Source organism: Grampus griseus (assembly GCF_964374135.1).
Source record: "Grampus griseus genome assembly, chromosome: 2".
Taxonomy (NCBI): Eukaryota; Metazoa; Chordata; class Mammalia; order Artiodactyla; family Delphinidae; genus Grampus; species Grampus griseus.
The window spans coordinates 176,453,836-176,469,741 of NC_139018.1; the positions used below are offsets into that span (position 1 = coordinate 176,453,836).

At 35.4% G+C, this 15,906-nt stretch overlaps 1 protein-coding gene across 2 annotated transcripts in view; it reads left to right on the forward strand.

Moving 5' to 3' along the window:
* The window catches only part of ODAD2 (outer dynein arm docking complex subunit 2), a gene marked incomplete at its 5' end in the record, with an annotated part of 197,212 nt that overhangs the window by 66,294 nt on the left and 115,012 nt on the right, over window positions 1–15,906 (forward strand). For both annotated transcript variants that reach the window (XM_082649613.1, XM_082649614.1), the window contains one exon: window positions 14,339–14,453. In XM_082649613.1, coding sequence (XP_082505739.1) covers window positions 14,339–14,453 — 115 coding nt within the window. The remainder of the gene's footprint in view (window positions 1–14,338; window positions 14,454–15,906) is intronic.

A 15,906-nucleotide genomic window follows, 5' to 3' on the forward strand; every position in this document is an offset into this window, starting at 1 on the left:
TCACATCAACATTACAAAAAACAGTTAACGCTTGTGTTCTGAGGAGTGTAACTTTCTCATAAAATACTATAACATTTCAAACAATTAAAAAGTATTCATGCTGAAAACTTAAATATCTAAAATTTCTTTTCCATACCTCAGGATCTTTACTTTCTTTTAAACTTTTTTTTTTATTTTTTAATTGAAGCATAGTTGATTTACAATGTTGTGTTAGTTTCAGGTGTACAGCAAAGTGATTCATATATGTGTATTCTTTTTCAGATTCTTTTCCCATATAGGTTATTACAAAATATCGAGTATAGTTCCCTGTGCTATACAGTAGGTCCTTGCTGATGATCTATTTTTATATATAGTAGTGTGTATATGTTAATCCCAAACTCCTAATTTATCCCTCCCCTCCTTTCCCCTTTGGTAATCACAAGTTTGTTTTCTATGTCTGTGAGACTGTTTCTGTTTTATAAATATAAGTTCATTTGTATCATTTTTTTTAGATTCCACATATAAGCAATATCATATGATATTTGTCTTTCTCTGTCTGACTTACTTCACTCAGTATGACAATGTCTGGGTCCATCCATGTTGCCTCAAATGGCATTATTTCATTCTTTTTTAAGGCTGAGTAGCATTCCATCGTATACATGTGCCACATCTTCTTTATCTATTCATCCATTGATGGATATGTAGGTTGCTTCCATGTCCTGGCTATTGTAAATAGTGCTACTATGAACATAGGAGTGCATGTATCTTTTCGAATTAGAGTTTTCTCTGGGTGTATACCCAGGAGTGGAATTGCTGGATCGTATGGTAGCTCTATTTTTAGTTTTTTAAGGAACCTCCATCCTGTTCTCCACAGTGGCTGCACCAATTTACATTCCCACCAACTTAACTTTTATTTTGAAATAGCATAAGACTTACAGAAAAGTTGCAAAAGTATAGAGTGCATGGTACAGAGTTCCCATATACCCTTCACTCAGCTTCCCTTAACATCCTACATAACCATAGTGAAATTATAGAAACTTTTCATTTGTTGAAGTCTAGTTTTTTTCATTTGAAGATTGCTGTATGTGGATTTCGTGCAGTTTTGTTCAGTTCATTCCTAAGTATTTAATCTTCCTTGTTGGTGGTATAAATGGTTTTTTACTGCCATTATGTGCTTCAGTTGATTGTCTCTATGACCACTATTGAATTTTGTGTATTAATTCTCTATGCTGCTACCTAATGGAATTCTCTTCTTGTTTGAGTTCACTTTATTGTTGATTCTCTAGCACAGTTGTTGACGTACTACAGCACGTGGGCCAAATCCTGTTTTTGTAAATAAAGTTTTATTGGAACATACTCACATTCATTGATTTATATATTGTCTTTGGTGGCTTTTGTGTTACAATGACAGAGTTGATAGTTGGTACAGAGACCAAATAACCCACAAAGACATACTTGCTACCTGGCCCTTTACAAAAAAAAATTGCTGAACCCTGCTCCAGGATATTCCCAAGAAAGCTTTATTTCTTCTTTATAAATTCTTATTCTTTAGATTGATTTCTCTTGTCTAATTTCATTAGCTAATTCCCTACTGCAGTGTTAAATAGTAATGGAGATAGCTTCTTTGCCTTGTTCCTGATATTAGTAGAAATGCCTCTAGTGGTGTTCTATTATGTAAAATAATGTCTTGAGGACTAAAGTATATATGTTTTATCATATTTTAAAAAATCTCTCAATTTCTATTTTTAAAGAGTGTTTTTAAAATCAGAAATAGGGGGCTTCCCTGGTGGCGCAGTGGTTGAGAGTCCGCCTGCTGATGCAGGGGACGGGTTCGTGCCCCGGTCCGGAAAGATCCCACATGCCGCGGAGTGGCTGGGCCCGTGAGCCATGGCCGCTGAGCCTGCGCGTCCGGAGCCTGTGCTCCGCAACAGGAGAGGCCACGACAGTGAGAGGCCCACGTACTGCATAAAAAAAAAAAAAAAAAAAAAAAAAAAATCAGAAATAGGCATTGAATTTTGTCAAATCCCTCTTTAAGCATTTATGGAGATTATGCTCCGAATACTCCATTATGATTTTTTCCCTTATATCTATCAATATATTGAATAATATTAATGGGTTTCCAAACACTGGACCAACCATGCATTCTGGGAACAAGTTTGCTAATCTGACTTAGTATTTTTGTAATGATATCCTTGAATTATATTGGTCTGTGGTTTTCTTTTCCTTCCTTTCTTTCTTTTTTTTTTTTTTACAACTATCTTTGTCAAATTTAGGTATCAATGTTATACCTGCTTCACAAAAGGAATTAGGAAGTTTTCTTTCATTTCAATACTCTGGAATAATTTATTGAGCAATGGGACCATCTAGGCTTTAAAGTTTTGAGAGAATTATACTGTGCAGTCATTTGGACCTACTCTGTGTGTGTGTGTTCTTTACTGGTTTTCTCTAGTTCTGTGAAATCTAATCTATGCATTGGGGTCAATTTTGGCAATCTGCATTTCCTTATAAAATGATCAATTTCATTTAGATCATCAAATTTATTTAAACAATGTCTTATGATTTTTAAATTTTGTCTCATTTCAATGGCTGTTTTCCACTTGTCATTTTATATTTGTGTATGTGAGCTTTCTCCTGTTTTTTCCATGATCAAGTTATCTAGTATAGTTTCTCTATTTTGATTTTTTTTCTGAAAAAATTTTATTAATTAGATATACTGTTCATTTATTCTCTAGCTCATAAATTTCTTTTATATTTATTCCATGTTGCCTTTTTTGGGTTTATTTCGTAACTATTTTTCTAATTTATTTGAACTGAGAAGATATTTAATTTTATTCTTTTTTTTTACTTTCTTTTTTTGGCTGTGCCATGCAGCTTGTGGGATCCTAATTCCCCGACCAGGGATCGAACTCGGGCCCCCTGCAGTGGAAGCATGGAGTCCTAACCACTGGACTGCCCGGGAATTCCCTCTTTTTTTAATAATAAAAATATTTTGTCCTATGAGTTTTTCTTTGACACTTCTTTAAATGTCCCTTGTACATTCTGATATGTAGTGATTTCATTATCATTATTTTTAGGACGTTCTTTAATTTCAGTTTATATTTTCCCTTTAGGCCAGGTGTTGTTTAATAGAATTTTTTTTTTAATTCCACAAAGAGGAACCTTTTTATTTTTTGTTTTTGTTAGATATTTCTTACTATGTTGCAGTTTAGTCAGTGTTTTATTTCCACTTTTTATGGAACTCACTGGTGTTTTCTTTATGACTCAATAGAAGATGAATTTTTACAAAGCATCTATAGGTGCTTGGGGTGAAGATGTATCCTCTTTCAATAGAGTGTAGAGTTTGATGTATATATATATATATATTTTTTTTAAATAAATTTCTTTCTTTTTTTGGCTGTGTTTGGTCTTCGTTGCTACACGTGGGCTTTCTCTAGTTGTGGCGAGTGGGGACTACTCTTCATTGCGGTGCGTGGCCTTCTCATTGCAGTGGCTTCTCTTGTGGAGCACAGGCTCTAGGCATGAGGGCTTCAGTAGCTGTGGCACGTGGGTTCAGTAGTTGTGGCTCGTGGGCTCTAGAGCACAGGCTCAGTAGTTGTGGCACACGGGCTTAGTTGCTCTGCGGCATGTGGGATCTTCCCGGACCAGGGCTTGAACCCGTGTCAGCTGCACTGGCAGGTGGATTCTTAACCACTGTGCCACCAGGGAAGTCCTGATGTGTATTCTTAAGATCTATTCTATTAAGTTATGTAAGTCTTCTATCTCTACTTACTATTTTTCATGCATTTGATCTGTCTCATACTGAAAATGGTGTATTAAAATTATTAGTGTGCTTCTACCTATGTCTTCTTACAACTCATGTAGTTTTTGCTTCTTAAAGGCAGGCAGTATATTGTTTGGTGCATAAATGTTTCTGATCATTGTGAATTGTGGATTTTAATTTTTCAAGAGCTCTTCTTTGTCATGTTTGATGAGTTTTGGCTTGATATTTCTACTTTGTTATAAGGATCTTTACCCCTGCGTTCATAGTTTTTCCATTTTCCTGGAATATCTTGGTCTACCTTTATCTTTAGTCTTTGTTGAACCACTTTCTTTTAGGTGTGCCCTTTCATACAGTATATAGATGGGTCTTGCTTTGTATGCCAAGCTAAAAATATTTTTAATAAGTGAGCTAAACCCATTCACACTCATTGATGTTCGGTCTCAACAATGGCATAATATTTTATACTTATTCATATTCTTTTATATTTGCTCTTCTCTGTAAGATTTGTAATCTTTGCTCTTTAATTTTTTTTTTGGTGTTTTTTAGAAAAGTTTGCATTTTTGTTTCATTCTAGTCACTGTCTTTGTACCTGTACATTTTTCTAATGCTTGCTTTCTCCTTTCTGTTATGTAGTTATTTGCTATTTAGTTTCTCAGTTCTTGCTGGTATCTTTTAATTCCCACCCATTGTCTATATAGTAATCAATGGGCTTATTTCACTTTTCTCTTTTCCTCTTCCTTATCCTCTCCACTTTAAAGTGCATTGTTTCTACTTTGTCATAACATGTAAAATTGGAACATTATTATTCTACCCTTGACCCTGCCCCTGTTTTAATCTAGACCAGCAAACATATATACACATATACTTATTACCAGTTTTTACTGCAGTTTTACAGTCAGAGTTTAATTTTTGGAGCTCATCCCCTAGTAGAATCTTCAAAAAGGGCTCATGGGTACAGAATTCCCTACGTTTTTATATGTTTAAAGTACCTTTCTTTTTTTCAGCTTTATATAGGTATAATTGACAAATTTAAACATTATGTATATTTAAGGTGTATGACATGGTGTTCTGATATAAGTATACTTTGTGGGATGATTACAACAACCAAGCTAATTAACCTCATCTCACAAAGATACTTTTTTTTTTGGTGTATGGCAAGAACACTTAAAAGCTGCTCTGTTAGCAAATTTCAAGTGTACAACACATTATTATTAATACAGTTACCATGCTGGGCACTAGGTCTCTAAAGCTTATCCATCTTATAACTGAAACTTCGTACCCTTTGACCAGCATCTCCCCATCTCCTCCACTCCCAGCCCCTTCACCATTCGAATCACTGTTTCTCTAAGTTCAACTGTTTTAGACTCTACCTGTGAGTGATTTCACGCAATATTTGACTTTCTGTGTCTGGCTTATTTCATTTAGCATGATGTCTTTCAAGTTCACCCATGTACAAATGGCAGGATTTCTTTCTGTTTTAAGGCTGAATAATATTTCATTGTATAAATATACCACAACTTCTTTATCCATTCATCTGTCAATGGACACTTAGGTTGTTTCCATATCTTGGCTATTGTAAATAATTCTATAATAAACATAAGAGCACAGATATCTTCTCTAGCTACTGAATTCAGTTCCTTTGGATATATACCCATAAAAATGGGATTACTAGATCAAATGATAGTTATATTTTCAATTTTTTGAGGAACCTCCATACTGTTTTCCATAATGACTATACCAGTTTACATTCCCACCAACAGTGTGCAGGGATTTCCTTTTCTCCACTTCTTGCCAATATTTTTAATCTCTTGTCTTTTCAATAACAGCCCTTCCAATGAGGAGTGAGGCAGTATCTCACTGTAGTTTTGATTTGGATTTCCCTGATGATTTGTGCTGTTGAGCATTTTTTCATATACCTGTTGGCTATTTGCATGTCTTCTTTGGAGAAATGTCTGTTCAGTTCCTTTGCCCATTTTTAAATTGAGTTATTTATTTATTTTTTTTGCCATTGAGTTGTATGAATTCCTTATGTATTTTGAATATTAACTTCGTATCAAATGTACGGCTTGCATATATTTTCTCCTGTTCCATAGCTTGCCTTTTCATTTTGTTGATTGTTTCTTTTGCTGTGCAGAAACACATGTTTATATCTAGTGAAGCTATTTTCCTATAAATACTCAGAGGACAGCTTTGCTAGATATAAAATTCTTGGTTCCCACTTTCTTTCTTGAATTAAAAAAATTCTGCTCCATTGTTGTCTTGCTTCATACCTTTTTTGGGAAAATTCTGATGTTAGTCGAATTCATGTTTCTTTGTGAGTTATTTGATCTTTTCTTTTGGAGGGCATGAGAATTTTTTCTTCATCTTTATAATCTAATACTTTTACTAGGTTTATCTTAGAGTTGATTGCTAACCATTTGGTTAGCCTGAAATATAGTTAATACAGGAAAGTCAGGATCAATGCTTTTCTTTTCCTTTTGAAAAAGTCAAATTTCAGATATATGAGTTGTCAGGAAGCCTAGCAAATGCCAGTAGTGATAATAAGGGCTGTTTTTCAGACTTTTTAGGAACTTGTAGATCCTCATGATTTATTTGTCTCTCCTGTGCCTTTAATACAAAATTCCTGGCATACATGATTCAAAACATGCTAAAATTCTAATGTCCTAAGTTTTTCATTACTTCAGAATAACCTTAAACCTAAAGGTCAGCTTTCAAATATAAGTGCCTGACTACAAAAGAATTAATTTTCATGTTCTTTAGAAAATAATCAAGAAAAAATGTTTCTATTAATATTCTGTAAATGCCCAAGATTCTAAGAAGTTTTACATGACAGTTTACCTAAATAATATACTAATTTCCTACAATTTATCCTGTAAAATATTCTCCTTCCACACATTGTAAAACAAACATTTGCTGAACTGATTGTTGCATAGTCCAGTGTTATGTGATCATGTAATGAAAGACTCTTTTATAAAACATATACACAAGGATAGAATTAAAACTTACCATGGAATCTGTAACTCTAAATTTCCTGTCTTCTGTGGTTTAAACATAATTATGTTGCATTTACATAGTTTTTTTTTTTTACATTGGGTTTATTTGTTCTTTTTAAAAGGGGGGAAAAAATAAAGCTGTGCTTGTTTGCATACAAAAGAGATTTAATCTCTTTGTGGCTGCCCAGAAATTTCATTTACCACGAAACCAGTCCTTGTGACATTTTAGGGTTTATGTAAGCTATAAAATAGAATATATGTTTTATATGTTTGTATCAATAAGAACATTTTTCCTTCTGTTATTTGTTTTTCATCTGTATACTTTTAAAAGCATATGGATTTAACTGAGATACTGAAATGCCAAATGAAAATTAATTATGTGAATAATTTAATCTTCTGAATCTTAGTTTCCTCATTTTAAAGCAAGCTCTGGGGATGTTTAATTTGAGGATTATTTGGATTTTATTTATCCACATTATATATCTCATCCATCCAGGTGTGATGTGTGCTTAGCTCCATAGCTGAACAAATTGGCTTTTCAGTACCATTTCCTGTGTGTGACAGTAAGTGTGTGTGTGTTTATAGTGTGTGTGAGTGTGTGTGTATAGTGTGTGTGAGAGTGTGTGTGTTTATAGTGTGTGTGTGTTTATAGTGTGTGTGAGTGTGTGTGAGAGTGTGTGTGAGTGTGTATGTGTTTATAGTGTGTGTGGGTGTGTGTGTTTATAGTGTGTGTGGGTGTGTGTGTTTATAGTGTGTGAGTGTGTGTTTATAGTGTGTGTGAGTGTGTGAGTGTGTGTGTGTGTGTGTGTGAGTGTGTGTGTGTGTTTATAGTGAAGTTAAAACACATTTTTAAAGCTTCTAATTTGTGAAATATAATATACATAAAGGAAGGTGCATGACGTAAACGTACAGCTTAGTAAATTCTTGAAAAGGGAGGACTCATATACCTGCCACCCAAGCCAAGAAGCAGAATACCATCATCACCCTACAGACACCCGGGCTGCCTGTCCTATCACGGCCCCCCAGTGCCCACTGCCCTGCAGTCTGGGGAGAGCCCCTCTCTTGCCTTTTATGGTAATTCATATCTTACTCTGTTTTCATCATTTTATATTTGAGAATGCCTCCCTAAATAGTTTTATTTCTATTTGGAAACAAATGGAAGCATATAATATGTGTTGGGTTTTGTCTGAATTTTTTTGTTCAAAATTATAGGTTATTTTAACACTTAATTGCTCAGTTTGATGCATTTTAGCAATTGTATACACTCATATAACCACCAGCCAAAAGAAGATAGAAAACATGTCCTTCACCCAAGAAAGTGCACTCATGCTATTTTCCAGTCAATCCCCGCTCCCACCCCAAGCAACCACTTTCTGATTTCCATCACTATAGATTAGTTTTGCCCTGTTTTGGGATTGGAATTTCTGAGTCATAGGGTAGAAGTTTAACTTTATTAGAAACATCCAAATAGTATACAAAAGTGGTTGTACAATTTTACGTTCCCATTGGTGCCAACATTAATGTTGCTCTTTTTTTTTAATTTAGCCCTTCTAACAGTAAAAGTGTATGTCGTTGTAGATTTCCTTTGCATTCCCCTGATCACTGATGATGTTGAGTAACTTTCCATGTGCTTATTTCGTGTGCATATGTTATTTTGTAGTCTCTTCACGTTGTCTGTCCATTTTCAATTTGGATTGTTTATCTTTTTTGGCAATTTGAAGAAGTTCTTCACAGTTTCTGGATACAAATCCATTGTTCGATTTACGTGCTGTGGAATGATGTTTCCCAGTCAGTATTAAGGCTGTCTTTTCAGCAGAAAGTTTTAATTTGATGAAGTTAAAGTTATCAATTTTACTTTCATGGCTAGTGTACTATATGATATACCTCAAACTAGTTTCTAAGTGTGGTGTGGAAAGGGGAGTCCAAGTTAATTTTTTCATATGATATTCAATTGATCTAGCATCATTTATTGAAAACACTATTTCTCAGTTGATTAGCTTGGTCCCTTGGTTGAAATTCAACTGACTGTATATTAGCAGATCTATTTCAGAACTCCTTTTTCCATTGATCTATTTTTCTATCCTCATGTCAGTCCCACACTATCTTGATCATTATAGCTTTGTAATAGGAGTGGTAAGTCCTCCAACTTTTTAAGATGCTTTGGGCTATCTGAGATGTTTTGCATTTATATATAAATTTTAGAGTCATCTTGTCTAAATCTTTTTTTAAAGCTTTATGGAATTTTAATAATTGTTGTTAAGAATCTATGGATCAATTTAGAAAGAATAGAAATCTTAACAATATTGAGATCGCCAATCTACTAATATGGTGTATATCTCCATATTTGGGTCTGTTTTAATTCTGGTAGGATATGCAGTCCAATACTCTCTCATGATGCTGGGCAGTGGCAGTGAGCTGCAGCCCCCAGTCAGCCATGTGATCAGGAAGGTAAACAACACAAACACTCACAACCATTCTGTACCCATCAACCATCCTGGTTTTCACTTTCAGTACACTAGTCAATACGTTACAAGAGATATTCAGCACTGTATTATAAAATAGGCTCTGTGTTAGATGATTTTGCCCAGCTGTAGGCCAATGTGAGTGTTTTGAGCATGTTTAAGTTGGGCTGGGCTAAGCTGTGATGTTCGGTAGGTTATGTGTGTTAAATGTGTTTTCCACTTGTGCTGGGTTTATTAGGACACAGCCCCATGGATAAGTCAAGGAAGGTCTGTACAGAGAAAAGAGGGGAAAGTCAAACGACACCTTGAGGAAGCAGTCAGCCAAACTCAAACTGTGGGAGTTTCTACAACAGTCCTGATCTCTTAAAAGAGTCAATGCCATAAAAATGTTCTAGATTAAAAGAGACTAAAAAGACATATCAAGAATACAGTGTATGATCCCTTTTGAATCTAGGTTTTGTTTGTTTTTTAAAAAGCTCTAAAGAAAGTTTTGCAAAGAAATGGGAATATTTGAATATGAGCTGGACCTCAAAAATTGTTGGGCCTTCTTAATATTATTCTGTGAATGCATAACTTTTCATATGAATGAAAAAGTTTTGAAAGCTTTTCTGTCATAGTGCTTACACAACGATAAAAGGATAGACTATCCTTCTACTCTACCAAAGCCAAGGAATTCTGGGACACACTTGACATGCATTTCCAGAGGCTGCTACATTCACATCTTTTCTCCCAATTTGGTCTCCCATAGCCTCTTTAAAAGAATACACAGAGATATAAACATTAAAACTCTGAGAATTTTTATGAAAATATAAAATTCTTTTCTAATCATAGTTTTTCACAGCGATCATTAATTCTGACATCCATTTATGTTTCCATTTTTGTGGAATTGCCAACTTGGTTTTAAAACCTATAGATTTCAGTTGCATCTTATAGTGTGGCTTACGAACATCATGTTCCTTTAGGCTATAACCACATTTAGGTTGAGCCATGTATCATTTATCAGCAAATATTGTGAAATTTTTAGAAAAGATGCAAAATTATGGTTTCAAAATAGACGTATTGGCATTGCCAGAAAGAAACTCTGCAACCTCAGCCGTGCTGGCTGTGTGGGTGCCCACTGTTCACATTTGTTCGTATATGTGGCCTCAGTGGGCAGGCCAGCCAGCCAGACTTGTTAACAATCCTGACAAGAGTTAATAGAACCAAAGACACTGAGAAGCCACAACAAGCAGCTGTGCCTTTTGTGTGTGTGTGTTTGTTTTTAAGAGCCGGAACATGAACGTGTAGTCATCTTTCAAGAACTGTTATTTTGTCAGCCACACAGTTTGATTTCTATGATAAAGTTGAAGATTTTGGAAACATATAGTTCAGTTTTGTTTTTATAATATCAAAGTATTAATGTAAAATTCTCTTGACAATAAAAGCAGGAAGAGTTAACATAGTGCTGGAAGTGATTTCAGAGCAAGATGCTAATCAAATTAAAGAACTATACAAAAGGAGATACAGACCCACTGAAAATGGGCAGTGGTGTAGTGAATACCATTTACAAGCCCAGCGTTGTATATTCAAAGCATTAAAGTTGTAAAGAAGATCTATTAAAATGCACTTTCGACTTAGAGGCAACTCCAAATAAAAATTTACTGGTTAGATTTTGAATTTGAACGTGCACTTTCCAAGTATGAGGTTGAAAATGAATGTATTTGTGTTGGGAGAGATTTTTGATTCATCGGAAAAGGAGTAGGCAAAGGCTGTCTTGTTTCAGGTCCATTTAACCAATACTTACTGTCTGCGGGAGCTGCCCTAAGCATGGCGGGCAGTAGCAGATTCCTGCTGTCAAGGAGATTACACAGTACTTGGGGAGATAAGAAGCATACGCACCTGCCTACAATGCAAAGCAATGTGTTATGAGTGCTAGAAACGAGGGCAGCAAAACTCAAAAGAATCTCAGAGGAGGGAGAAGCCAGAGGACTTGGGAGAGGTCTTATGGTAGATCTTAAAGTCTGGATTGTTCAGCAAAAGATGGAGATGGCAGGGCAAACGCTTAGTCCTGGGAGAATTTCTGTGGCTTGTGAGTTAACAGTGTTTCCCCTCTGTGTTCACAGGGAACCCCATGCCCGCATCTATTGTAGCATTTACCAGAATAGATTATTATGGTCTCTTTAACACACTCGCTAGACTGCAGTTTCCTAAAGGACAATTAAAATCCTCATTATTTGCACATTCTGTATTTGTGTATTCACATCCTTGCTAAAATGTATTTGTAATCCCCCCAGTTAATCCGTATAGCACTTTTGCAGTTATTCACGGACACGTGTGGAGCCATGAAAAATTGGAGTTGCCTGGTGCACGTGTTTCCAGCTGGGGTTGAACAGGACCACACTCTGCCTTCTTGTATCCGCTCTCATTTTGTAAACAAGTGTCGTCTTCCCAGTATTTAGTGCCACGTTTTTTGCATTTTCGTCCTTTGAGCTGGTGATCTTCCTGGTTAAAATGTTCCCCAAGCATAGTGCCAAAGTGCAAGGGGGCTGTGATGTGCCTCACAGAGAAAATATGTGTGTTGGATTGCCCGTGGGTTCAGAGTTAGTGAGTCAACAATGTGTATTAAGTAAGGTGTCTTCAAACAGAAACACACATAGAACAAGATTATGTATTGATCAGTTAACGAAAATATTCTCACCAGAGGCTCTTAGGAGCAAAACTTTATATTCCCCCAGGAGCAATGATTCGGTATCTACAAATTCACTGTTTGCAGTGACTTTATACAGCGAACTACCCTGAGTAATAAGAATTGACTGTGTGTGTTACTTCCGTATGCTTAGCACTTAGTGTTTAGTAGATGGCCAAAGAGTTTTATGAGCAAACACCTGAATGTAGGGAGTTTGGAGGAATAAACCAGCTCATTGGAAATGTTAAATACTGAATTCAGGAACTGGGGTGTGAATACCATGCAGGCAGCGGGAAGCTGTCAGAGACTGTCTCCTGGGAGTGACCTGTCAGTTGTGAACTGTTCACCAAGCATTGACTGAACGTTCCGGGTGGTGTGACGGACAGAAAGAACATCCCCGGGGCCCTGCTGGCAAGGAGATACCGCAGAAGCTCTCAAAACTCCTTCAGCAAGATTAATTTCCCAGGGATTTATGGGATGGATTGGAATTGAGAGAAACAGGAGACATAAAACCAAGTTAGGCAACTACTGTAGCAATCCTGATATGAGGTAGTAGACACCTGGATTAGGATGCTGGCAGGGAGAACAGAGAAGTAGGGGAAGATACTTGAGTTATTTGAAGGAAATCCACAGTATATGACTCGACACGTAGGATGAGGGAGATGGAGGGACAAAACTAAACTCTGAGGTTTGCTACCCATGACTTTGTTAGTTCCTGTGTTTGCAAATGTTTTTTTTAACATGTTTTCCTCATCTAAGGTAATTACTCTGTGCTGTGCTGTCTTTTAAGACATCTATAATGGGGTCACAGTCCCCATCTGTTGTAACTAAGCAGCTGATGAATTGCCTAGGGTTTGGGGTGACGGTCAAGGACAGTACATCTGGTTTTAGAATGAATGGTGAATTTTTATTGCTAATTGTGAAAGTTTTCCTGGGGGGACCCAGAGTTGAATTATGCCTCTTTTTAACTGAAAATATGTGCCATGCAGATGACTTCCACTCTGGTGACAAGCTATGTCCCTCATTGTATGGCTAAATATTGCTAATGCAACTATTACTACTACGTTAGAGAGAGAGTAGGATGGATTAACATTCACTGTTGTTCTTTGAGAAATTGCATGTGAAAAAATAGAGACCCACGGAGCTCCATTAATTACACTTTCAGTGGCATATGTAAACCAGTAAGCTTTTTTAAGTTTGCAAAGTAATTCCTTCATTGTGAGGTACAATGTGTTCAGTATCTTTCTTTATAGTTTCTATAAATCAAGAAATAAAACTTTATTTTCCCTCAGCATGATACAGACAGAAAGCTTTAGTTTTAGAAAGCTATTTAGTTAAACTCTGGGTTAAAATACTTTCTCAATGTGCTTTTTTCTTATTAAAAATCATCTTTTAAAGAGATAGTTTATATCTTACTATAAGCTATTTGCATTACCAACTGTTTTATAAGGTTATGGAAAACATATCCAACTTGGAACCTTTGGAATAATACATTTTTTCCCCCTGGCATACTCAGATAATCAAGAAATATAGTTTTTTAATGTCAATTTTCAAGAAAAAATTTGAATGGTGCCAAGCTAGTAGTATTTATTCTATCTGTGGCTAAGTATTACGTGTATTTAACTCAACTTGAGGTTCAAAATCAAAGGAATTCTGATGTTCTTTATCTTTTTTCATATGCTCTGAGTTTATCTTTCTGAACAAAGCCATGTTTGTAAAGGATATTAAGTTTTGTTTGACCTTCTTCTCAACTGCAAGTACTTGATGGACCTTAATGCAAGGTTATGCTCCCTGGACTGATTGATACATAAACAGAAGACAGATGGTGTGGAGATGACTCTGATGATAATTCATTTTTCAGCTAGTCAAGAAGATATTTTGATTACAGTGTGTTTAAGTAACTATAACACAGTCTGCAATGTTGGTCTTGCTGGGAAGGGAGCACATGGAAAACAAGTTATGTGTTATTTGTGCCCCACAAAGGATGCAGTGTGTTGTACTGATTTTAATTCCTAGTGCTAGATTAGTACTGGAAGAGGTTAAACTGTGTCATGCCGTACGGTAAGTCAGTTAAACACAGACCAAATAGAAAAGGTAACTGCACAGCTTTGAGCCATAAATATTTGTCTTGGAAAGTATTTAGATGTTACTATATGAAAGAAACCAGTATTTTTACATTTAGGTAACAGTCTGTATACAGCTAATTAAAGAATTACGTGGCTTGGTTTTCAGTTCATGTGAATCGTAACTATCGTGGAGCTTGCTTTCTGTGTCAGCGAGTTTAAAACTGAAATCAGAGAGCTGACAACTCAACAGCATGTTATGTCCCTGCTGTTGTTAAAGTTTTGAAAAGAAGTAGCTAAGCGAAATGTCAGAAGGAGAAAAAATAATTATAATTGTGTGAATAGATAGGCCATTTAAATTTTTATTTTCATGTACTAATTACAGTCTCTACCTCTGTTTTTTTGTTTCACAATAGGATAATTGATCACTTAGATGGAGTTCGTTTGTTGTGGTCCCTACTAAAAAATCCTCACCCAGACGTGAAGGCCAGTGCAGCTTGGGCCCTCTGTCCCTGCATCCAGAATGCAAAGGTGAGAAGAGACTGCAAGTCAATCCATTCTAGAATCTCTAATACCATATTGAATAATGTCACCACAGGTCACTAATTTCTTTTCACTTCTTTTTGGTCAGATTTATCTGGGGGAAAAAAATGTGCTGAACGTTTGTGCCAAACTAATTTTTGAGCAATACCTTCTCCTGGTCAGTTTTTATGTGTAAAATGAAACGGGGCTAAGATGGCAGTGCTTATTACCATGTTCTACATGGCTGGTGCAGTCAAAACCACTACCCCAGGTAGATTAGGGGGAGGAAAGTTGACTTATCTTATTTCTTGGGTGAAAAGAAAATTGTATTACTGCTACTTTCAGAAGCTCAAGATGACTTCTATGTTATTTATTGTCTGAATTACTACAATGAAAAATCACTAAGTTCTTTGTTACCTTGAAAAAGTCACATAATTTCATGAATCCCACTTTTCTTATCTGTCAATAAAGACTGGATATAAAACCTATGGGTAAAATTTTTATATGAAAAAAGACTGAACTGGAAGTTTCTGAAGTCTTTTAGCTCTTCATTTGTAAATTTTATTATTTTCTTTGAGGATCTCTTTTCAGCCCATTTCTGTTATCTTCACTTAAATTTCTTTTCCTATAGGTTTAGGGATTTCCCTTTAAGATCCTTGTTGCTAGAGATATTTCTCTCTGTTGAGTATTTTTATCTAAAGTATTTTTATTTAAAGCACTTAATTCCTGTAATAAATTTAACATACCTCTATCTTCCTAAATATTTGTGACTAGAAGTAATCTTTTGTAAAAAGTGAATTGTGATATATAGCAATAGTAGAAAAGACTTATTACAAACTGGTTAATGGAACCATTTTTTTATAACAACAAAAAAGGAAAAATAAAAATAAAAACACCTCAAATGTCAACCTACAGGAAAATGGACAACAGGATGATAGTACAGTCATAACGTCACACAATGCAGCAGTGAAAAATGAATGTATTTCAGCAATGTGTTCATCAATATTGATACATCACGTAAACATATTGAGCAAAATAAAAACAAGTTGCAGAAGCAGACATACAATATAATCCTATTATATAAGGTCCAAAGAAATTTTTTAAATGCAAAATATAAATGATATTATTTAGGGAGCAAGAAAGAAGCCTACTGGAGAAAGATTGCTACACATCCTTAAAGAATATCTTTAAGGATATTCTTTAAGAAAGACCTTAATCTTCCTTAAGGAATCTTTCATATCTTTAAGGATCTTAATTATCTTTAAGGAAGGTTAATGGTATCAGAGGCAAGCCAAGATTAATAAGCAGAACTAACTTCAGAGGAAAGAGATAATGTAGAGAACAGAAGATAACATTAAATTTTAAAAATTAATATCCTCAGAATGACCCAAGGGATACTACTAGGCCCAAAAAGCCTGAATAAAAAAGAAATATTCATAGATTAAGAATGAACTTTTAGAAA